The sequence below is a fragment of the Bos taurus genome, chromosome 8 (genome assembly GCF_002263795.3).
Source record: "Bos taurus isolate L1 Dominette 01449 registration number 42190680 breed Hereford chromosome 8, ARS-UCD2.0, whole genome shotgun sequence".
NCBI classification, from domain to species: Eukaryota; Metazoa; Chordata; class Mammalia; order Artiodactyla; family Bovidae; genus Bos; species Bos taurus.
The window spans coordinates 23,235,668-23,258,819 of record NC_037335.1 but is presented as its reverse complement, the minus strand read 5'-3'; the positions used below and the strand labels follow the sequence as shown (position 1 = coordinate 23,258,819).

The 23,152-nt window shown below is 42.3% G+C and overlaps 1 protein-coding gene, 1 long non-coding RNA gene and 1 pseudogene across 2 annotated transcripts; all 3 read right to left on the bottom strand.

Moving 5' to 3' along the window:
• Positions 1-722: 722 nt before the first annotated feature.
• Positions 723-1,726, bottom strand: LOC112447788 (interferon alpha-2-like; annotated as a pseudogene).
• A 13,912-nt stretch (positions 1,727-15,638) lies between these two features.
• Positions 15,639-21,290, bottom strand: LOC132345933 (uncharacterized). The gene is made up of 2 exons (XR_009495524.1): positions 18,699-21,290; positions 15,639-17,761 (listed from the first exon to the last, which is right to left on the bottom strand). It is a non-coding gene; the product is annotated as an uncharacterized lncRNA (long non-coding RNA).
• Positions 21,291-21,310: 20 nt separating this feature from the next.
• LOC112441471 (interferon beta) lies at positions 21,311-22,894 on the bottom strand. Its single transcript, XM_024996067.2, has one exon. The coding sequence runs from the start codon at positions 22,741-22,743 to the stop codon at positions 22,183-22,185; it is 561 nt and encodes a 186-aa protein (XP_024851835.1). The 5' UTR covers positions 22,744-22,894; the 3' UTR covers positions 21,311-22,182.
• Positions 22,895-23,152: the final 258 nt, after the last annotated feature.

Sequence of the window (23,152 nt, the reverse complement as noted above, 5' to 3'; positions counted from 1 at the left end):
AAATAAGCTTAAGAAACCCTCTTTACTTCTTTAGAGTCACATTTATCATGACAGCTACTGGTTCTCACATCTCTTAGCTGTCTCTGCAATCCCCAGGCTGCCTTGTTCTTCTTGCCTCCATTTGAACAATTTAGGAAGACTCGTTTCTCAGGAGTGACCAAGTATAGAAAACTTACTCTGCCTTCCACATCCTACTCCAGGATCCTAGATTCCACATATGCAGATTGACCTCCCATGATGGATGTGCTGCTGCTGCTAAGTTGCTTCAGTCGTGTCCGACTCCGGGTGACCCCATACACAGCAGGCCACCAGGCTCCCCCGTCACTGGGATTCTTCAGGCAAGAACAATGGAGTGGGTTGCCATTTCCTTCTCCAATGCATGAAAATGAAAAGTGAAAGTGAAGTCACTCAGTCGTGTCCAGCTCCTAGAGACCCCATGGACTGCACCTACCAGGCTTCCCCATTACTGGGATTCTCCAGGCAAGAGTCCTGGAGTGGGTCGCCAGTGCCTTCTCCGCATGATGTATGTGGTTCTCCACTAATCCTTGAAGGCGCTCCAATTCTTACAGGCCCCAAGCAGGAAACTGTGTCCATGACCTGGGCTTTTCTCCACTCATCTCCCTCCCACTTCTAATCTATGTCTCAAGAATCACATTCAATCCCTCCTCACATTGTCCATTGTTCCTTCTATGATCCTAGGTGGGTAACCCCATTCCCTTTTTATTCAGGTGACTTCAGTATAGGTTTATCTTGTAGGATCAGGCTTTGGGTTAGATTTTATTCAAAGGTGTGTGCTAGTCCATTTGTTTCCTTCAAATTACTTTTATTTTCTCTACTGAAAAACAAGAGTAGTCTTATACAAAATATAAACAAAGCAAATGTGAATGATAAAGTTTAAATGCTATGAACGGCGTAAATATTTCCGATAATTTAAATAAATAAATAAATATTACAACTTTTTAAGATATGGAAAATGGATACTTACATCTGTTTTGAAAAGTTATGGTAACAAAACATTTAACATACATTTAAATAATCCCATATATTAGCTATTACTTATATGTCATCTGACACAAAACTAGAGTTAAAGGTTGCACTTTGAGTCTTAGAAAATAGCCATTTAGTTGACCAGATGAACTGTTTTCACATTCAACACCTTCTTTATTTCCTGAGTTTTCCGATGAGCTTGCTGGCAAAGACCAAGCACCTTCTGATTTCCAGGCTGACAACCTCCCAGGCACAGCGGCTGTATTCTTTCTCTTTGAGATACACACTCATTCGCTGGAAGTAACTCTTCACAGCCAATCTGGAGTTCTCACTCCCTAGAGGTGACTGTTCTGGTGTCCTTCCTTCCCTCAGTCACGTGTCCAGGTCCTCCAGCTGCTGATCAAGTCCCACGAGGAATCTGTCCAGGAGGCTCTCGTCCCGACCTGCAGAAGAGCTTGTGGTGCTGAAGAGCTGGAAGATCTGCTGGAGCAACTCGTGCACAACAGCCATGGCTTCTGTCTTCTCAAGCCTGGTCCCGTGCACCAGGGTCTGAGGAAATCTGAAGTCAGTCCTGTCCCTCAGACAGGACACAGCGGGCAGTCTCTCCCTCTGACTCCAACATGTGAAGCTTTCCAGATTGCCGTGGTGGCTTGCAGGCAGCTCACAGCCCAGGGAGCATGTGGGACTGGAGCAGAGCATCACCAGGGCCAGCAGCACAGTGACGGGGAGGGTCATTGGGACGCTGGGGGCTCTCAGGACTGCCTGCACGGGAGGTCTAGGCACGGTCTGAGGGCTTGGGGTGATGGGTGGCTCTTAAAGAGTGAGTAGACAAACTTTCATTTTCTGACTTTTTCCACAGTTTGCCCTTCCCTTTCTTTTTCTACTCTTTGTAATGAAATCAATAAAAGTGCTAATTTTTGCCCTGAGTGCCTAGGTGGGGGACATCAAATCATGCGTGCCCCTGTGGTTCATAGCTACACAGCCATATGTTGTGCTTTTTACACCTCCTTAGTTGTTCCTGGGAGAAGAGTCTGGTCACAGTCAGAGAAGGAAGAAATATTCATACAAAACGTGGCTTTTCCAGGTGACCAAGAAATGCTCAGTACGAAAAGAGCTTATGAGAGAAGCTTTTGATTTTTCTCATGTTTTCCTCATTTACCCTTTTCTCCCTTCTTTAAAAAATTTCAGTTGTGATTGTACCTTTACGATATCACCTGAGTAGGCCTTAAGCTCCCTGGAGACATTATAGGGAACACTATCACTAATATCATTTGTTAAAAATGAGTTATTTTGCAACTATAATCCACAAGTCACTTTTTAAGGTGCTGGTTGTCCTAAAACATTCATGTTTGCCTGTGCTTATTTCTCTTTCTCCTCTACCACTACAATATTTCACAGGATCCTTTGCTTCAGTCTTTGTGAGATAGTACAGATAATCTCATCTCCTTAAATATTTCACTAGGAAGTGAGCTAAGTAATCCCTCTAATTATGTAACATTTGACTGCCCTGATAGATTGTAAGCTCCCTAAAGGCAGTAATGGCACATGTGGGGAATCCAGGAAGGTGTCTGTCCCAGAGGAAGTGCACCGAGGGGTCTCTGTCCCATTGTTGTTCGTCACTAAGGCGTGTCCACTCTCTTTGATCCCATGGACTACAGCACGCCAGGCTTCCCTGTCCTTCTCTATCTCTCAGAGATTGTTAAAATTCATGTTCATTGAGTCGATCCAATGCAATCGAAGCATCTCATCCTCTGATGACCCCTTCTCGTCCTGCCCTCAATCTTTCCCAGCATCAGGGTCTTTTCCAGCGAGTGGGCTCTTCTCATCAGGCGGCTGAAGTATTGGAGCTTCAGCTCTGTCCCAGAAGTAGTTCTAAGAGAACTATACACACAAAAGTTTGAGTAGACCTAGTATTTGAAGACTGTTACAGAAAATGATAATCTTCTGCAAACAAAGAGAGTAAGAGTAAATTTAAATGGATTTTTTAACTTTCTGGATAATTTCTCAAAATATTATCTCAGGTGGAAACAGAGACTCTCAGAGTTGTTGTTTAATTGCCATAATCTGCCAGGCTCCTCTGTAGATCTCAACAAAACACCACTTGAAATATAGGATTGGAACTTATCAGGTGCAAAGGGAACTGTGTACTCAGCTGTCATCTACTGACTGTCATGTCCCTGGAATGAGCGAATGGCACTTTTGTGACAATGACGAATAGGAACTGGAAAGGAAGACCTTTCTAAGTCTTCCTCTAAAATAGGAAGCACATTGTCAGAGCAGACAGCTTGGTCCGGTGCATGAGACAGTGGACATGGGGGCAAGACTCCTGGGTTGATGTCACAGCTGCAGCCTGCACTGCCTGTGTGACCTTCGGCACTACGGTTGTCTCCTCTTATATGGAACTGATGATCATATAAGTTTCTCTGGATTTTTCTGAAGATTGTAGGACGTAACGTACTTCTGACAATGCTTGGACACATAAGATTTCAGTATCTGTTAACTGTTCCCACGAGGCAGAAAATTCACACATCCAACTATGGAAACGGGATAGAATTTCCCTGAGATGACCTGCTTCCCTTCCCTTAATGCTCAGCTCACTGGTCAACATTATAACATCTAATCTCATCTCTTGTGTGAACATGATGAGCTGTCCAAACACTACATCTAGTAGCTTCCAGCTAACAGCTGACCCCTCACACATGAATAAAATGACCGTCCAGTCTGTACCCCAGTCTCTTTTCAGGGTGAGTTAATAAGTTTACATCCTCAGAATCCAATACCATCCACGAAGAGTGAGAAATGTAAACAGACAAATAAAGATAAATAGACACTGGGAGTCAGCAAAGCTGTCCACTATCCTTTTAGGTAACACTGTGCCTAAGAGCCTGCTACCCTCCCCTGGCTCTGTCTGCAGCTAAGCCATTTCACATAAGCTGGTCTGAAATCTGTCACTCTGTAGAGCTCTTCATCCCTGTTTGTGTAGTTAAGTGACATTTGTCATTTGGACAGAGACGTCACTATAGTTTTTTCATTACATCATTTACTTGACCTTTGTGGGTTACTTCTTCACTCACTGCTTCCTTTTACTTTCTAGGAATGTTCAATCAGTGGAAAGTTTTGATCTCTTGAAAATTCGTGAAGGAAATACATTAACTATTCTATTCATTTACATTTCTGTTCCTTTTTTTGCCATAAACGTCAAAGTGGAAATTGAAAAGATTGTAGGAGCATTAGCACAGCTTTTACAAACTGAAATACACATGACAAAGAAGAGGTAGCAATATGAAAACCGTATAAAAGGACCTAATAAAAAAGTGGGTTGCTTGGACATGGCAAGGACAAGGGCCTGGGATAAAAAAGGGACATTCTCACCACTTGAACACTTGGACAGGAGCGGTGGTTACACTTTATTTTCATGAGAGTGACTTTGGAGGATTCATCATCTTGGTTATAGGCTTAGTTTGTAACCAGGAACGGTCAGTTTTGAATTTACACTGGATCTGCTTCTGTGACTTCAATTGTTTTTGTCCCAGAAATTCACATTTGGGAAGGCCAGAATCACAGATAGATATGACATCTTTGTTTGTTGACATGACATGAGATATTCCATTTCACACCACCCATGAAATGACTATCAGGAAGTGCAACTAACACATCCGCCTACCTGAGGCTTGCTGGCTGTTCTGGGAGATATTTTCAGGAATTAAACGTCCTTTACTTTGTTTCCTCACCTCCACCCATATCTGATTCATAAAAGAGTCTGACACCCAGGACCCCCACAAGACGGTTATTTTGAGGCACTAGCCTTTCCTCTTCTCAGTCAGCCAGTTCCCGAATACAGTCCTTTCCTGCTCCCAACACCTCGTCTTGGATTCATTGATTTGCCCTGCTGCAAGCAGAGCAACTTGGACTCTGTAACAAGCTCAGCATTTGGATTGGCACATAATAAATGTTTAGTAATTTCCTCAGTTATGGACAGTAAATAAAATTAAAATTGACAAATTAAAAGTTCTGCTGAGGAGAATAAGGTGAGATCCATGCATATAAAGCTCAGATATTTTTCACGTCTGATCAAGTCTTTCAAGAGGAATATGCAGAGGCAGCAAAAGAAGATTTGAAAAAGAAGTCTAACAAAGTTTCCTTAAAAGTTGATCTTAGCATCAGGAAGAAAGATCCAATACCTCTTAATATATCATTAGTTCCAAGTTACTGACATAATAAGCATTCCATGGAATTAGAACATCTACTTTTTTAATGAATACATTTTACTTCAATGTAAGGATACAGAAGAGCAGAAACTCATGACTGATTTCCAGGCTGTTCAAGTGAAAGGCAAGCCCAAAATGAAGTAGTACATGTATCTGGGTAAACTCAGAATATGAACATTTTGGACTTAATATTTAAGAGGCACACAACAGAAGATCCTTACATGAAATGAAGATGAAACAAAGCTCACAACCGCTCATCTCAATCGGAATGCTTCCTTGAGGAATTGACCAATGGTTCTTTATCTCTTCAATGATGATACTGATGATGCTCATCTCTAACCCCATCTCTTCCTCTGAATCCATGAACTGCCTCAGAGCCTTGACTTGGAAAAGCAGGAGACCTTCATTTGCATCAAATAAACACAATCTCTCTCTTTCCTGTCTGGGCTACAGGAAAGACTTCAGATTCCCTCAGGAGCAGGTGAGTGGCGACCAGCTCCAGAGGCCCAGGCCTTCTCTGTGCTCCACGAGATGCTCCAGCAGAGCTCAACCTCTTCCACACAGAGCGCGCCTCTGCTGCCTGGGACACCACCCTCCTGGAGCAGCTCTGCACTGGACTCCATCAGCAGCTGGACAACCTTGACGCCTGCCTGGGGCAGGTGATGGAAGAGGAAGACCCTGCCCTGGGAAGGACGGGCCCCACACTGGCCGTGAAGAGGTACTTCCAGGGCATCCATGTCTGAAAGAGAATGAACACAGTGACTGGGGCTGGGAAACTGTCAGAGTGGAAATCACGAGGTGCTTTCTGTGTTAACTGTTTCCTAAGAAAATTCAGGAAGTAAGAAGGAACCTGATTCTCAGTGACTCGTGTCCTAGCTCAGACTCTTCATTTTCAGTCATTTCCAAAACTCTGATTTCTGCCTTAGCTATGAAATAGTTTGAGTGACATTTGATATTGGCATTAATATTGAGAATATCAATATCCATCTGCTTTTAGAATTAGAGGAAATATATCTGATGCCCTGTGGCTGAATGTTATGGAATAACATGTTTTTCTATGAATGTACCTCATTTATTGGAGAAGGGGACCGACAGAGGATGAGATGGCTGGATGGCATCACTGACTCAATGGACGTGAGTCTGAGTGAACTTCGGGAGTTGGTGATGGACAGGGAGGCCTGGCATGCTGCGATTCATGCAATTGCAAAGAGTCGGTCACGACTGAGTGACTGAACTGAACTGACTGAACTCATTTATTTATATTAATTTATTTACTTTTATGGTACTTGCATTTATGTTGTTTATTACATGCACGCGTGCTATTCATGCTAAGTCACTTCAGTCGTGTCCGACTCTATGCGATCCTATGGACAGCAGCCCCCCAGGCTCCTCTGTCCACAGGATTCTTGAGGCAAGAATACTGGAGTGGGTTGCCATTTCCTTCTCCAATTTATTCCATAAGAATATAGAATTTTCTTTAATACAAACGTACCTTTTATTTACTCATGAAATGTATTTGAAGACATGTTTCTTCCTCTTCCTTTTGAATCTTTTCCCAGAGGCCTAATGCTGTAAAACTACATATAGAAAGATGTTGTGCAGTGTGTTCCTTTATTTGCTGGCCTTGTGGAGAGTTTTCAGTATGAGAGGCAGAGGTCCTGACCTTACAGAGCTCACACTGGAGCAAGGACATTGCCATGAAAGAAGTAGTTATAAGATAATTAGGTATTTACATTTGGGCCCTGGGCTACACAGAAGTATCAGATGCTGATGGCAGTGAGTATCCTGGGAAGCTCATTTAGACCACCTTTAAATGACTTAGCAGCAGCAGCAGCAGTCTCCCCAGGGAAGTAATCCGATGTATGAGACTTGAAGAATGAGCATGAATTTGTTAAGTAACTCATGAAGAGCAAAATTTACCAGAATAAAAAAAAACTAATAATACAAAACAAAGCATAGCATATAGCGTTTCCCTGCACAGGGATGGTTCTGGTACTTTTAGAGACGTGAACAAGACCGAAGTCGGTAGACTGTACTCATGCATGTAGGGGCTATCATGGCATGACCCTGGATATATGGAAAAGGGCCCAGAGATAGACTTTTGAATGATGTTAGATTTTATCTTAAGAACCAAGGAAATTACTTGCGAATTTAAAGCTACAGAGCCACTCGGACCAAAGCAGATGCAGGGAAATTCATGAAACCAGCAGTTCTCAAAGTGTGGTCTGTGGGCCCCTGCAGATCCCCAGGACACTCTACAGGGATTCATGAGGAAAAATAATTCCTATAGTGATATCAAGATCTTATCTGTCTTTTCCACCACAGTAACAACTTCTGCTGGTGGTGCAAATACAGCGCTGGGCAAGACTACAGAGCTGCAGTGTGGATCTGAGCAGGGGCACCTCAGTGCCTAGTCATTGTCATGCTTTTACGTATCATATACTTGAAGTTGGAAAAAAGGACAGTTTCACATAAGAAGATCCTTCGTGAAACAGCAAGATGAGGAATTTATGAAATCTTAACTTTGGAGTACACATTTAAAAATATTCTCCGTTGTAGTCTTTTTAACATGTTGTGTGACAAGCACGTCTGCTGCATGCCTGGTGATTGTTCTAAGGAGAAGCACTTGGATGATGATTATGTGAGTTATGAGCTAGACTACCACTCTCTTGAGAAGAGCAAGCTTTACTCCACAGAATGACAGTCAAATCATGGTCACTCAGAAGTGCGCATTTGACAGATACTTTCTTATACTATTTCTATTAATGTTATATGAATATTCTTGTTGACTTTAATGAATGAGGCCAATCTATTTTCTATTCATGTCTCCAGGATATGAATTCATCTCAGTGTGTATCTTTGCTTCTGAAAATTTGAGGAGTAGCGATTTAATTTCCATTACTTACAAAATTTCTAATTCTATGGTTTAATTTTGACCTGACATAATTTATCAGGATGATGTTACATCTTTAAATGATGCTTTAAAATAATATTAAAATTAATTGTAGGCATTGTGATCTGGGCACACAACTTAAAACAATATTTTTCCCCTGGAGGAATTATGGATATTTTCTGTGAAGTCTAATGTATGATAATTTTCATGGATGGTTTATAGATATTTGAAACAAGTTATATTTCCTATTGTAGGTTAAGGGCCCAAGAGTGTTAATTGCTAATTTCCTCCTCTAAATGATAGTTTCCATTCTTCTCTTTACTACTTTATATATGGTGTTTTACAGACTAGTAGCATTGTACTGTGGAGAAGGTACTGGCACCCCACTCCAGGACTCTTGCCTAGAAAATCCCATGGACAGAGGAGTCTAGTAGGCTGCAGTCCATGGGGTCAGTAAGAGTCGTGTCACTTTCCCTTTTCCCTTTCATGCATTGGAGAAGGAAATGGCAATCCACTCCAGTGTTCTTGCCTAGAGAATCCCTGGGACAGGGGAGCCTGGTGGGCTGCTGTCTATGGGGTCGCACAGAGTTGGACAGGAATGAAGTGACTTAGCAGCAGCAGCATTCTACTGGGCTTCCCAGGTGGAGCTAATGGCAGAGAACTTGCCTGCCAATTCAGGAGACAAGAGGAGACACCAGTTTGATGCCTGGGTCAGGAAGATCCCCTGGAGGAGGGCATGGCAACCCACTCCAGTATTCTTGCCTGGAGAATCCCATGCACAGAAGAGCCTGGCACCCTATGGTCCACAGAGTCACAGAGAGTCAGACACGACTGAAGCAACTAGGCTCCCAAGCACAGCATTGAGGTAAAACTTCAGTGCTCCAGTGTTTCTGTTCACATTGCTATATAACGTTATATTTTTTACTCATTGTTTTATACTATTTGAAATTTAGCTCAAGCATTTTTAAAATTTAATTATAGATTCAATGTGTTTCCTATGTATATTGAACTTCTTTCTCACAAAGAATAATTTCTTTCTCACGTGTTTGTTTCTGGAATTCTCAAGTGTATGAATATTGATATGAATGACAAAGATCTCATTGATGTTAACATTGCCACCTCTAATTATTTCCTACATTGTATTTTCGGGCTGTGTATTGGCCCCCTTCTGTGTTGCCCCTGTTTTGGTATTAAGTATTTAGTATTATTGCCAAATTCAGACATAAATTGAAGAAAGTAGGGAAAACCACTAGACCATTCAGGTATGACCTAAATCAAATCTCTTATGATTATACAGTGGAAATAAGAAATAGATTTAAGAGCCTAGATCTGATAGATAGAATGCCTGATGAACTATGGAATGAGGTTCGTGACATTGTACAGGAGACAGGGATGAAGACCATTCCCATGGAAAAGAAATGCAAAAAAGCAAAAAGCCTGTCTGGGGAGGCCTTACAAATAGCTGTGAAAAGAAGAGAAGCAAAAAGCAAAGGAGAAAAGGAAAGATATAAACATCTGAATGCAGAGTTCCAAAGAATAGCAACAAGAGATAAGAAAGCCTTCTTCAGCGATCAATGCAAAGAAATAGAGGAAAACAACAGAAAGGGAAAGACTAGGGATCTCTTCAAGAAAATCAGAGATGCCAAAGGAACATTTCATGCAAAGATGAGCTCAATAAAGGACAGAAATGGTATGGACCTAATAGAAGCAGAAGATATTAAGAAGAGATGGCAAGAATACACAGAAGAACTGTACAAAAAAGATCTTCACGACCCAGATAATCACAATGGTGTGATCACTGACCTAGAGCCAGACATCCTGGAATGTGAAGTCATGTAGGCCTTAGAAAGCATCACTACGAACAAAGCTAGTGGAGGTGATGGAATTCCAGTTGAGCTATTCCAAATCCTGAAAGATGATGCTCTGGAAGTGCTGCACTCAATATGCCAGCAAATTTGGAAAACTCAGCCGTGGCCACAGGACTGGAAAAGCTCAGTTTTCATTCCAATCCCAAACAAAGGCAATGCCAAAGAATGCTCAAACTACCGCACAATTGCATTCATCTCACATGCTAGTAAAGTAATGCTCAAAATTCTCCAAGCCAGGCTTTAGCAATATGTGAACCGTGAACTTTCTGATGTTCAAGCTGGTTTTAGAAAAGGCAGAGGAACCAGAGAATAAATTGCCAACATCCGCTGGATCATGGAAAAAGCAAGAGAGTTCCAGAAAAACATCTATTTCTGCTTCATTGACTATGCCAAAGCCTTTGACTATGTGGATAACAATAAACTTGGAAAATTCTGAAAAAGATGGGAATCCCAGACCACCTGATCTGCCTCTTGAGAAATTTGTATGCAGGTCAGGAAGCAACAGTTAGAACTGGACATGGAACAACAGACTGGTTCCAAACAGGAAAAGGAGTATGTCAAGGCTGTATATTGTCACCCTGTTTATTTAACTAATATGAAGAGTACATCATGAGAAACGCTGGACTGGAAGAAACACAAACTGGAATCAAGATTGCTGGGAGAAATATCAGTAACCTCAGGTATGCAGATGACACCACCCTTATGGCAGAAAGTGAAGAGGAATTCAAAGCCTCTTGATGAAAGTGAAAGTGGAGAGTGAAAAAGTTGGCTTAAAGCTGAACATTCAGAAAACGAAGATCATGGCATCCGGTCCCATTACTTCATGGGAAATAGATGGGGAAACAGTGGGAAACAGTGTCAGACTTTATTTTTCTCGGCTCCAAAATCACTACAGATGGTGACTGCAGCCATGAAATTCAAAGATGCTTACTCCTTGGAAGGAAAGTTATGACCAAGCTAGATAGCATATTCCAAAGCAGAGACATTACTTTGCCAACAAAGGTTCGTCTAGTCAAGGCTATGGTTTTTCCTGTGGTCATGTATGGATGTGAGAGTTGGACTGTGAAGAAAGCTGAACGCCAAAGAATTGATGCTTTTGAACTGTGGTGTTGGAGAAGACTCTTGAGAATCCCTTGGACTGCAAGGAGATCCAACCAGTCCATCCTAAAGGAGACCAGTCCTGGGTGTTCATCGGAAGGAATGATGCTAAAGCTCAAACTCCAGTACTTTGGCCACCTCATGCGAAGAGTTGACTCATTGAAAAAGGCTCTGATGCTGGGAGGGCTTGGGGGCAGGAGGAGAAGAGGAAGACAGAGGATGAGATGGCTGGATGGCATCACTGACTCGATGGACGTGAGTCTGAGTGAACTCCGGGAGTTGGTGATGGACAGGGAGGCCTGGCGTGCTGCGATTCCTGGGGTCGCAAAGAGTCGGACATGACTGAGCGACTGATCTGATCGGATCTGATTATTTGATTTTAGGTTTTTCTTCCTCTTCCAAGTAATAATGGAGTTTGTGTATTAAATCAATCGATAGCATCTTTAATGTTTAAGCAGATTCTATGAATTTTTTAATTATTTTAACCTTTATCATTTTGTGTCTCAAATGTGTTGGATTTATGCTTTACTTTTAACATGACTTTTACATGGGTTTTTGACTCTTGTCATACTCCATTCAGTTCTCCAACAGTCATTTATTTTAGTAAATATGTAATGTTAAAGCAATTTAGACTTTCTCTGAATCCTTGAATGAAAAACTAAAGAACGAAAACTGCAAAATTTAAAGTAATTTGAGACTTCCTTGGCCGTCAGTGGTTAGGACTCAAAGTTTTCACTGCTGTGGGCCTGGGTTCGATCCCCAGTCAGGAAACTAATGCCTCTTAAACCACGTGGCACAGCCAAAATAATAACAAACTCTTTAAAGTACCTTCCACTCATGTAACTATTCACTTGTAGTTCTTACTAGCACTGTTGCTTTTAATCAACACAGCAAATGCTCACAAGAGACTTGATAGGACTAGAGATGCATGTGAAGCTATGGTCAAGTGTAAACCCAGGGGAATGTCTAAAAGTTAAAGGAAAACACATTGTTTACTTAAGAAAATGAAAACACATTAAATTTGAATGCTGTTAGAATGATGGAAAGTTGGATGCAGTTTGCAAAATGAGTGCCATGTATTCCAAATATAATGACTGGCACTTTTTGGAGTCCTGTGGTTACTAGGGCCCTAATCAATTTGAATGAAACAATTCTCACTTTAAGGTGAAGCATATGAGAATATAGCAAAGAGTTTCATCTTCTTATCTAGCTTGTAAACTTGCTCTGAAGGCAGTTCTCATCCTGCGAGTCAAAATCTTCTTGAATGATGATGATGCTCTTGCCATCATTAGACATCAGGTCTCCTGACCTGTTCTTCAACACGTCTATAGAGACTGCATCCAGGTACATGTACAACTAAGGAAACCACGGGGAAATCTACGTTCAGTGTCACACAGACTCTCTCATAAAACTACCCCGCAAGCCTTAACCAAGAAAGCAGGTGACCCAGGTGAGGTCTGAGAGGAGAGTTTAAGCGGCAGGGGTTACTTCATCACACCAGGCTCTCCATCTGTCCCTGGAAGTCTTTGATGGCCTTTCTTCAGGGATCCGTTATCCAGCATTGGACTAGAGCAAGGAGCAAGCTACAGTACTGAGAGAATGAAGAGCTGAGGCAACCTCCATCTCTGTGTTCTAGGTCCTCAGCCTTGTAGTCTTGGTTCACTAGTGAGTGATGCATTCATGAACAAACAGGAACTGGAGTTACACTTCCATCTATGGGCTGTAGTCAAATACTGGCTTCAGTTCAGTTCAGTTCAGTTCAGTGGCTCAGCTCAGTCGTATTCTGCTTTTTGCGATCCCATGGACTGCAGCATGCCAGGCTTCCCTGTCCATCACCAACTCCCGGAGTTTACGCAAACTCATGTCCATTGAGTTGGTGATGCCATCCAACCATCTCATCTTCTGTCGTCCCCTTCTCCTCCCTCCATAAATCTTTCCCAGCATCAAGGTCTTTTCAAATTAGTCAACTCTTCGAATCAAGTGGCCAAAGTATTCGCATTTCAGCTTCAATGTCAGTCCTTCCAATGAACATTCAACTGATTTCCTTTAGGATGGACTGGTTTCATCTCCTTGCAGCCCAAGGGACTCAAGAATCTTCTCCAACACCACAGTTCAAGCACATCAGTTCTTCAGCGCTCAGCTTTCTTTATAGTCCAACTCTCACATTCATACATGACTACTGGAAAAACCATAGCTTTGACTAGATGGACCATTGTTGCCAAAGTATGTCTCTACTTTTTAATATGCTGTCTAGGTTGGTCATAACTTTTCTTCCAAGGAGTAAGCTTTTTATTCCATGTCTGCAGGCACCATCTGCAGTGGTTTTGGAGCCCCAGAAAATAAAGTCTGCCATAGTTTCCACTGTTTCTCCACTATGTGCCATGAAGTGATGAGACTGGATGCCATGATCTTAGTTTTCTGAAAGTTGAGGTTTAAGCCGACTCTTTCCTTTTTCATGTTCTCAAGAGACTCTTTTGTTCTTCACTTTCTGCCTTAAGGGTGGTGTTATCTGCATATCTGAGGTTATTGATCTTTCTCCTGGCAATCTTGATTCCAGCTTGTGCTTCATCTGGCCCAGTGTTTCTCATGATGTACTCTATATATAAGTTAAATAAGCAGGGTGATAATATACAGCCTTCACGTACTCCTTTTTCTATTTGGAACCTGTCTGTTGTTCCCATGTCCAGTTCTAACTGTTGCTTCCTGACCTCCATACAGATTTCTCAAGAGGCAGTCAGGTGGTCTGGGATTCCCATCTCTTTCAGAAGTTTCCACAGTTTATTGTGGTCCACATAGTCAAAGGCTTTGGCATAGTCAATAAAGCAGAAATAGATGTTTTTCTGGAACTCTCTTGCTTTTTCGATGATCCAGCGGATGTTGGCAATTTATTCTCTGGTTCCTCTGTCTTTTCTAAAACCAGCTCGAACATCTGGAAGTTCACAGTTCATGTATTGTTGACGCCTGGCTTCGAGAATTTTGAGCATTCCTTTGCTAGTGTGTAAGATGAATGCAATTGTGCGGTAGTTTGAGCATTCTTTGGCATTGCCTTTCTTAGGGACTGGAATGAAAACTGAGCTTTTCCAGTCCCGTGGCCACTGCTGAGTTTTCCAAATTTCTTGGCATATTGAGTTTAGAGATTGGCTATATTGGTTTCCTCTGAACTCCAGCTGGGAAGAAGGCAGGAAATTAGAAATCAAAGAACAGTGAGCTGTCCTGCCAATTTAAACACAAAGTAGCAAATACAGAAGTGAAGAAAAATCAATTCCCATTCACACTAGTGATTCTAGTAATGTGAAATGTATGTTCCTAGACGCACATATTCATCTTCTTTTTCAATAATGGGAAAAAATGGATTTTCATTATTACATGCATTAGCCATTTTCCCTCTATTTTTATATCCTTAGCCATGGACACTTTATGACCATATCATTTTTTCCAAAGTATGAATTTCATACATTAAACCTATCCATTTTTTCACTTCCATAAAGTGAATTACATAGTTTTCTATTGTTTTATTATTTTTCTTGATGAAACATACTTGACTCATATATTTGTTTATGATGATTTACAAATGATGTACAATTTAAAAAATAAGGTAAGGTACTTTTCTCATGTTCTTGATAGTATTTCAGATCTAACATGGTTTCCAAGGAGGATTATAAATTTTTTGAATTGTATTACACATATGAGAAACGCTGGGCTGGAAAAAGCACAAGCTGGAATCAAGATTGCCAGGAGAAATATCAGTAACCTCAGATATGCAGATGACACCACCCTTATGACAGAAAGTGAAGAGGAGCTAAAAAGCCTCTTGATGAAAGTAAAAGAGGAGAGTGAAAAAGTTGGCTTTGAGCTCAACATTCAGAAATCAAAGATCATGGCATCTGGTCCCATCACTTCATGGCAAACAGATGGGGAAACAGTGGAAACAGTGTCAGTCTTTATTTTGGGGGCTCCAAAATCACTGCAGATGGTGACTGCAACCATGAAATTAAAAGACGCTTACTCCTTGGAAGAAAAGTTATGACCAGCCTAGATAGCATATTCCAAAGCAGAGACATTACTTTGTCAACAAAGGTCCGTCTAGTCAAGGCTATGGTTTTTCCATTGGTCATTATGGATGTGAGAGTAGGATTGTGAAGGAAGCTGAGCGCCGAAGAATTGATGCTTTTGAACTGTGGGTGTTGGAGAAGACTCCTGAGAGTCCCCTGGACTGCAGGGAGATGCAACCAGTCCATTCTGAAGGAGATCAGCCCTGGGAGTTCTTTGGAGGGAATGATGCTAACCATGAAACTCCAGTACTTTGGCCACCTCATGCGAAGTGTTGACTCATTGGAAAAGACTCTGATGCAGGATGGATTGGGGGCAGGAGGAGAAGGGGATGACAGAGGATGAGATGGCTGGATGGCATCACTGACTTAATGGATGTGATTTTAGTGAACTCCAGGATTTGGTGATGGACAGTGCCTCGCTGGTGTTCGGCAGTTCATGGGGTCGTATAGAGTCAGACACGACTGAGCGACTGAACTGTAGTCGGACACGAGTGAGCGACTGAACTGAACTGAACACATATAAGACACTGAATCATTTTCATTATTATATTTTAACTAAATGTAGAAACATTCCAGCATTGGGACTTCCAGTGATAACTTGCGAACTCCAGGAGGTATATTGTTTTCTTATGTGAACCATGATAACATCGAAAATCACACACAAACTTTCCTTTGTGTTTCTCTAGTTTTATACTTTTCCGCATGGTTGTTGTTGTTTGGTCCATCAATCATTTCTGACTTTCGTGTCCCCATGAACAGTAGCCTGCCAGCGTCCTCTGACAAGAATACTGGAGTGGGTTGTCATTTCCTTATAGAGGGGATCTTCCCACCCTAGGGATGGAACCCGCATCGCCTGTCTCCTGCAGTGGCAGGCAGATTCTTTACCACTAATGCCATCTCATCTGTTAAATTGTAAGTTCACATAGAGTTTCATTAATTTTAACTTAGAAAAGCATCAGGATTTCACATGGAACTGTTGTAGTCACAAATTCTATTTAAATGTTCTAATTGTTGAAACATTTCTTTTGTATTTAGAATATTTCATTCTGTGTATCACAATTCAGATTGCACGCATGGAAAACAAAACAGAGAGGATTTTTTGGAATGAATATGCCAATCGCAGTACATAAATTTTCCACCATAATAGCAATTTCAAAAATTCAAATTTTGAAAATCTTCAGCCATCATGTAAAACAGAATCTCTATAACATCTATGGTTTCCCTGACCTAAATTAACCACGTTTCTAGAGAACCAGTTTGAGGTACAGCTAAATCAGACCCCCCCAAAAAATACCTATACATATATAGTTGTATCAACATTCAAAAAACGAGGATCATGGCATACAGTCCCTTCACTTCATGGCAAATAGTTGCGGAAAAATTGGCAACACTGTCAGATTTTATTTTCTTGGGGTCCAAAATTACTACGGATGGATGGTGAATGCAGCCACAAAATTAAAAGACTCTTTCTCCTTGGAAGAAATTTTATGAGAAATATAGACAGTGTGTTAAAAAGCAGAGATACCATGTTGCCAACAAACGTCCACGTAGTCAGTTATGGTTTTTCCAGTAGTCATGTATGGATGTCATTTGGACCAAAAAGAAAGCTGAGCGCCGAAGAATTCATGTTTTTGAACTGTGGTACTGAAGAAGATTCTTGAGAGTCTCTTGGACTGCAAGGACATCAAACCAGTCAATCCTAAAAGAGATCAACCCTGAATATGCATTGAAAGCACGGGTGCTGAAGCTGCAGCTCTAATGCTTTGGCCACCTGCTAAGAAACCGACCCTTTGAAAATGACCCTGATGCTGTGGAACATTGAGGGCAGGAGGAGAAGGGGGTGACAGAGGATGAGTTGGTTGCTTGGCATCACTGACTCAATGGACATGAGTTTGAGCAAACTTGGGAGATAGTGAAGGACAGGGAAGCCTGGCATGCTACAGTTCATGGGGTCACAGACAGTTGGATATAACTAAGCGACTGAACAAAAATACATACACATATATAAATACACACACTTGTACAATATATATTAAATAAGTATATACATGTGTCTTGCTACTTTAACATAAAAGGGTGAACAGCAAATGTTTACTTGAATTGCTATCTTATCCTCTATTATTTATTCTCCTGCACCATAAATGTTACCTCATCAGCAGGATAACAGCAAGACTAATTAGGTGACTGGTAGCGGTATTAATAGACTAAGCATAGTAATGTGTCAAATATTTTATAAAGTGTTTCATCAATTGCGATTAATTTTATCTCTTAACTCTTTGTGGATACAAAAATTTGTTTTGTTTTTTTGTACTCTCACACAGCATATGTGAGATATTTTTTGAAGCTCATTTTTAGGAAGACTGTCTTCAACTTTCCATTTCCAATATTTAGAAGATCAGGATGAGGCTCTTGGGCCTGGACCCAAATGGAAGACTCACTCATCACGTTTTCTTCAGTCATCCTCAAGTAGTTGCAAGGAACTGCCTGATTCTTCTTTTCTTGTCTCCCTCAGGTAGTAAGGAAACAGCCCGTAATGTGTCTACACTGTGGATATTTTCCTGTAGGCAATGCCTTTGGGGATCAGCTTGAATGTTTCTTTCAAACAGCCGATGATACTGTGAACTATGACTGGCATTCTTGTCGTTCTCCCCAAAGCTGAACTTGGAGAAAAAGCATTTGGGTCAGATTGTATTTTAAGGAAGTGTGTGGAAGCAACAACAATACTTATTCCCCTCGACCCCCATCAGAACTTCATTTGAACAAATAGTGCAAACGTGAATGTGGTCTCATGCCCTGTCAAGTACAAACTAGCATGTGCCATTGGCACTTGCCATCTACCTACAAGGATTCAATCACGTGTTCTTGCAGCTGCTGATTTTTAACACCCCTGGAAAGGAATCTAAGGTGGAAAGCAGAAGTGAGGCATGCTGTGTGCAGGGAAAACTGGCAGAACAAGTCTTGAGAAGGTTAGCGATTTTCAGGAGCCCATTTTAAGAACTCAATTGTTCTTCTATCTCCTCATATCTAGAAAAGCATGGAAATCCTTCATGGTGATGACTGCTTCTTGTGACTCCAGGAAACCTTCATGACACTGGCAGAAAACTTCCACAAAAAATAGGCACATGATTACATGTATTGCCCCTTCACCAAAATCACATGTATCCCTCTGTGTGTCTTTGGAACAGCTTCTCAGAGCTATCTGATGTGCTGTCTCCTGGGCTGCAGTCCTCATTTTGCCCCCCAGACACTTAACTTTCAACTATCATGTTGTGCATTTTTGAAAGTCAGCACCCTGAACTTATCTTTTCATCCATTCATCACCCAATAGTTTCCCAACTTGCTTGCAATGGTTCCCATGAGGATAATTCCAGGCCATGGAACGTGAGAGGAAGTGCTCTCACCCTGTGTAGTCCTGGCCCTTGGAAACATCCCCTGTGAGCCACCAGACTTCATCCCTTTACTGCCGGGTGTATTAGATCCAAGTACCACAGACAAACTTGGAGTCACATATTGATGATGGAAAAAGCCACAAAACAGAAGGTACCCATGTCCCTGAATCACCCTTTGAATGTGAACAAACCAGAAGACTCACCTGATCCAGAAGGTGCTCTTCAGGAAGAAAAGATAAGTTTCTATTATGAGGAAAATCCACACAGTTTATTCTTTATCTCCATAGCACCTAGAATTAACTGAGAAAGATTTTTAAGAACAGAGGATCCTGAAGACCTGTCCATGAGAAAGAAACTCTGAACTCTGAGTATAGAAAATACTAGTCCCGCAGACATCAAGAGATCTTTTAAAGGATGATCAAAAGATCTTTACAGAAGAAAAGACATTCTCTTCTGTGGTCCACACCTGTTTCTGAAAAATCATGATTTTCATTTCAGTTTTCAGTGCCTGAGGAAATAGGAGCTGCAATTGCTTTAGAACAGGAAGAAACGAAATGGAATTCATTAGCGAGAGTTACAAATATAAACACTTTCATTGTTGCCATTTCTTTGAGGATTCTTACATGAGGGAAAAGCACTTTTAATTTCCACTGTGACAGCGTCTCAGGCAAAGTGGCTGTATTCCAGCTCCCTGAGGTAGAGATGGATGTCATGGAAATACTCCCGGGCACCAAGTTCCAACGAGAACAGCACAGAATGTCTCCTTGCATCTGCTCCAGTTGTTTCAGACTCTGATCCGGGCTACAGAGTAGCACGGCTGTCCTCCGTGGTGAAGAATTGGAAGCTCTGCTGGAGCCTCAGATAGTGGTTGCTGGGGCCCTGAGTCGTCTGCATTGGAGTGATCATCTCTCTTTTCCAAGGAAATCTGAAGTCGGCTTTGTCCTTTAGGCGCGACTGATGGCGGATCCTTTGCATCTATTTCAAGTGTTTGAAGATTTCCTTGTCTTTCTGGCAGTGGATCCCAGTCCAGCGAAGAGAGCAAGCAGGGATGCAGCAGAGTATCACTCCTTCCACCAGCAAGTGGATGTGGGCCCTAGAGAATGTCAGTGATTCTGCAGATGGCCGGGAGGGGGCGCGCGAGCACCGCGAAACGATGAGCAAAGAGCGCTGAGATGGAACCGCAGACAGCCTGTTTCTCCCGGTGACCGCGAGAGCGCACACACTGTGGTTCGATCGTTTTTGCTTTCGAATCGCAGTCTTGAGAGTTAGCAGATGACTCTCGTGGTGGTGCTGGAGAGACAGAACGCAGTTTCCACAGAGCTTTGTATAGGAGCACTGATTCAAGGGTGCGCATATCATTAGCCCTTTGATGGAAAAGGGCTGGTTTCCGCTGTCCTCAGTAGGGAGCCAGAATATTGCCATGTTCGGAAAGATCGCCTGAGTAGTGGGCTTTCTTTCCACACGTCAACCCGAACTGGCCATGTTTGAAGAAAAGAACCCCCAAGGCGGGGTTTCTGAGAGAGATGAGGCGCTGAGAAGTCGGAGGGCTTGAGGCAAGTGTAAAACAGCGCAGGCGATGAGAATATTGGCGAGAGGACGCTGGGACAGAGTCCTGCACCACGTGAAATCCGGCGGGGGTGGCGGGTGGGTGAGGCTGTTGCGGTTAAGACGGTTGCAAAGTGTTGCGGACAGAGTGAAAGCCGATGTCGCCAGGAGACCAGAGGCTGTGGGGCACTGGGGGCGGTGTTGCGCTCACTTTAGATGCCGCGGTGGCTAAGATTATTCGCTGTCGGACGATGGGCGGGCTTGGTGCTCAAAGTGAAGCACAGCGGAAGCGAGGAGACTCTTGGCTATGGGGTGATAGGAGGGCGTTTCTCATACTGGGAACCTGCTTGGCTTTGAGACGCTGAGTCCGCGTTGCGGACACAGTGAAACGTGACGGTGGCGAAAAACTACTGGTGGTGGGACGATTGGACAGCTTTGCGACAAAGTTAAACCCGGCGAAGGGATGAGACTGCCGGACGATGGATGGGTGTGGTCCACACAGGGGAACCTGGAAGTGGCGACGAGACTATTCGCTGTGGCAAGACGGTAAGGCGTTGGGCACAAAATGAAACACGGTGGCAGAGCTGAGGCTTTTGGCTTCGAGTTGATGGGACGGCTTTGCGGACAAAGTGAAAGCGCGCATAGGTGATGAGACAATCGTCTTGGGGTGGTGGCACCGCGGTGTGGACCAAGAAAACCCGGCGTTGGGGGTGAGACTGTGAGAGATGGGACGGTGGGAGGACCTTGAGCACAAAGCGGAGCCAGGTGGAGTCAGTGAGACTACAGGCTTGGAGCCATTTTGGACAACGTGAGAAACAGCCAAGGCGACGAGACTGGCTAGGGGACCCTGGGAGTGCGTTGCAGACAGAGGAGAACTCAGCGGTGGCCAGGGGACAAAGAACCATGGGACGGTTTGGGGGACTTTCTGGGGGTGAGACGGAACGCGGCCACCACCTGGGTCAGGGACCAAAGAACTGTGCGCCCCTGGAATGCTCTGGAATTTTCAGGGTCTTTCAAGGATTCGGCCTTGAAGTGGGGGGAGTAAGTGTTGAATAGCTGAAAACTAGGAATATTTTAAAAAGCACAGCACTTTCTTTTTTCGAAATAATTTTATATTGAATTATATACTTATTTTAAATGAAATATCTCACGTTTCCAATTTTATAATAAATTTATAGAAAGTATTGTAAATACTAAGCATAGAATATTAAAATATATTTTGTATATAACAGCATTTTATTAAACTTTATTTAAACTATATTTTCTGTGTACTAAAACAAGTATTTAATATCATTTTACTTTTCTATCTTTCATGGATGTAAACTTAATATTTTCAAGATGACCTTTCACTTATTTTTAATTGAGTGACTTAGCATTTTTTACAATTTCTAATGACCCCCAAAGACAGTCTTAAGTAATTCGACTCATGTTCCTGAAACCTCTTTGTCAGGACTACGTTGTTGGAAATAAGCGCTGGAGTGTACAAGCAACTGAGAACATTTAGAAGGTCTGAATTTTTCATTTACTTGAGTAAGAATTTTATAAATTAAGTGGCATTTGCCCAAATTTTATTGGCATAAAGAAGGCTTACTTTGTAAGACTCTCAAATGTAACGTGCTCTACATTTTCCCCAAAATGAAGGAAAAAAGAGAGAGGAAATAACCCCCACATCATATAGAGGGGCCCTCTGGCATGAGCTATCTGGTACATTTAAAGAAGTGAACAAGACAAGCGCAGGTAGACTGAATGGGTACATGGAGAGCATGCATATAACTTGGACATTCCACACAGCTTCCTTGTATTTTAAATGCCTCAAAGGCAGGGCCAGAAACTCTACTACTCTGCAGGCTTGTTCTGCAATGAATGTCTCCAAGGTGCTCTGCAATTTTTAATATGTGTTGTCACATAAATCAAGTTGAGATTGAAACTGCCACGTTGACTTTTGTTTCATAAATAATTTATTTCTCATATAAAAGTTTAAATAAATAAATAATGCATAAATCAATTTAAAATAGCTTAGTCTTTAACTGTCCATTGAAATCCAGTGCATTGCATTGTCAGTTACTTCAAGAGCCTCTGCTGGCTGAAGAGTCTCACCTCAAAGTCACATTGTCCCTTCCCAGAGCCACAGGTGGGAGATGTTCAGTCACGGACGTAACCTGTTAGTCTCATCAGGAAAGAAACGTTCGTGAGTATTTGCACTTGCACGACTGTCCAGGCACACCTGTCGTACTCCTTGGACTCCAGGTACTGCATGAGGTTGAAGTAATATTTCCCTAGGTGGGGAACGATCGTGTCTCCCGTAGTGGAGTTTTGCTTCTGCATTATTTCCTTCTGGATTGGCTGCAGACGATTCATCTGCCCATAGAGTTCCTCAAGGAGGTCCTCGATGATGGTCTCAGACCAGCCAGTGCTGGAGAAGTCTCTGGTGAGAATGCCGAAGATGTGCTGGAGCATCTCATACATGACCAATATGGCATCTTCCTTCTGGAACTGCTGTTCTTGCTTCATCTCCTCAGGCATCTGGAAGTCCATCCTGGCCTCGAGGCAATGTTGAGAAGTTGAAGGTAACTGCCCCAGGAGTTTCTGACACTCTTTAAGGCTCTGACGTTGTTGGAATCGAAGCAAGCTGTAGCTCCTGGAAAGAGCTGTGGTGGAGAAACACAGCAGGAGAACCATCTGGAGGAGGCACTGGTAGGTCATGATGAAATCAGGCACACGGCTACCTGTTCTGCTAGTAGGTGCTGAAGCTGAGTCTTCAAGGGTTTGCAGAGTGAATGTCCTTCGTCCTTGAGTGTGGGCTACTTATACAGCATGGCCCTCCATTCTTTCTATTTGAGAGGAATTTCCCACTTTCAGTTCTCGCTTTCATTTTTCCCATGTCATTTAAATTATTAGTTGCCTCTAAAACTCTTTTCTTTAATCTCCTTGCTATTTTAATGTATATATACCATGGGGAAAAAGGATATAGAAAACGAGAACTTCTAATGTTTTTTAAAATTTCAATGAATTGCTGAATCTTAAAGAAAAATATAAGCCAAATAACTAGATTATTACAGGATTCTTTCATTTTGAAAAGATTGTTCTTTTTTTCTTTTCTTTTCTTTGGGGA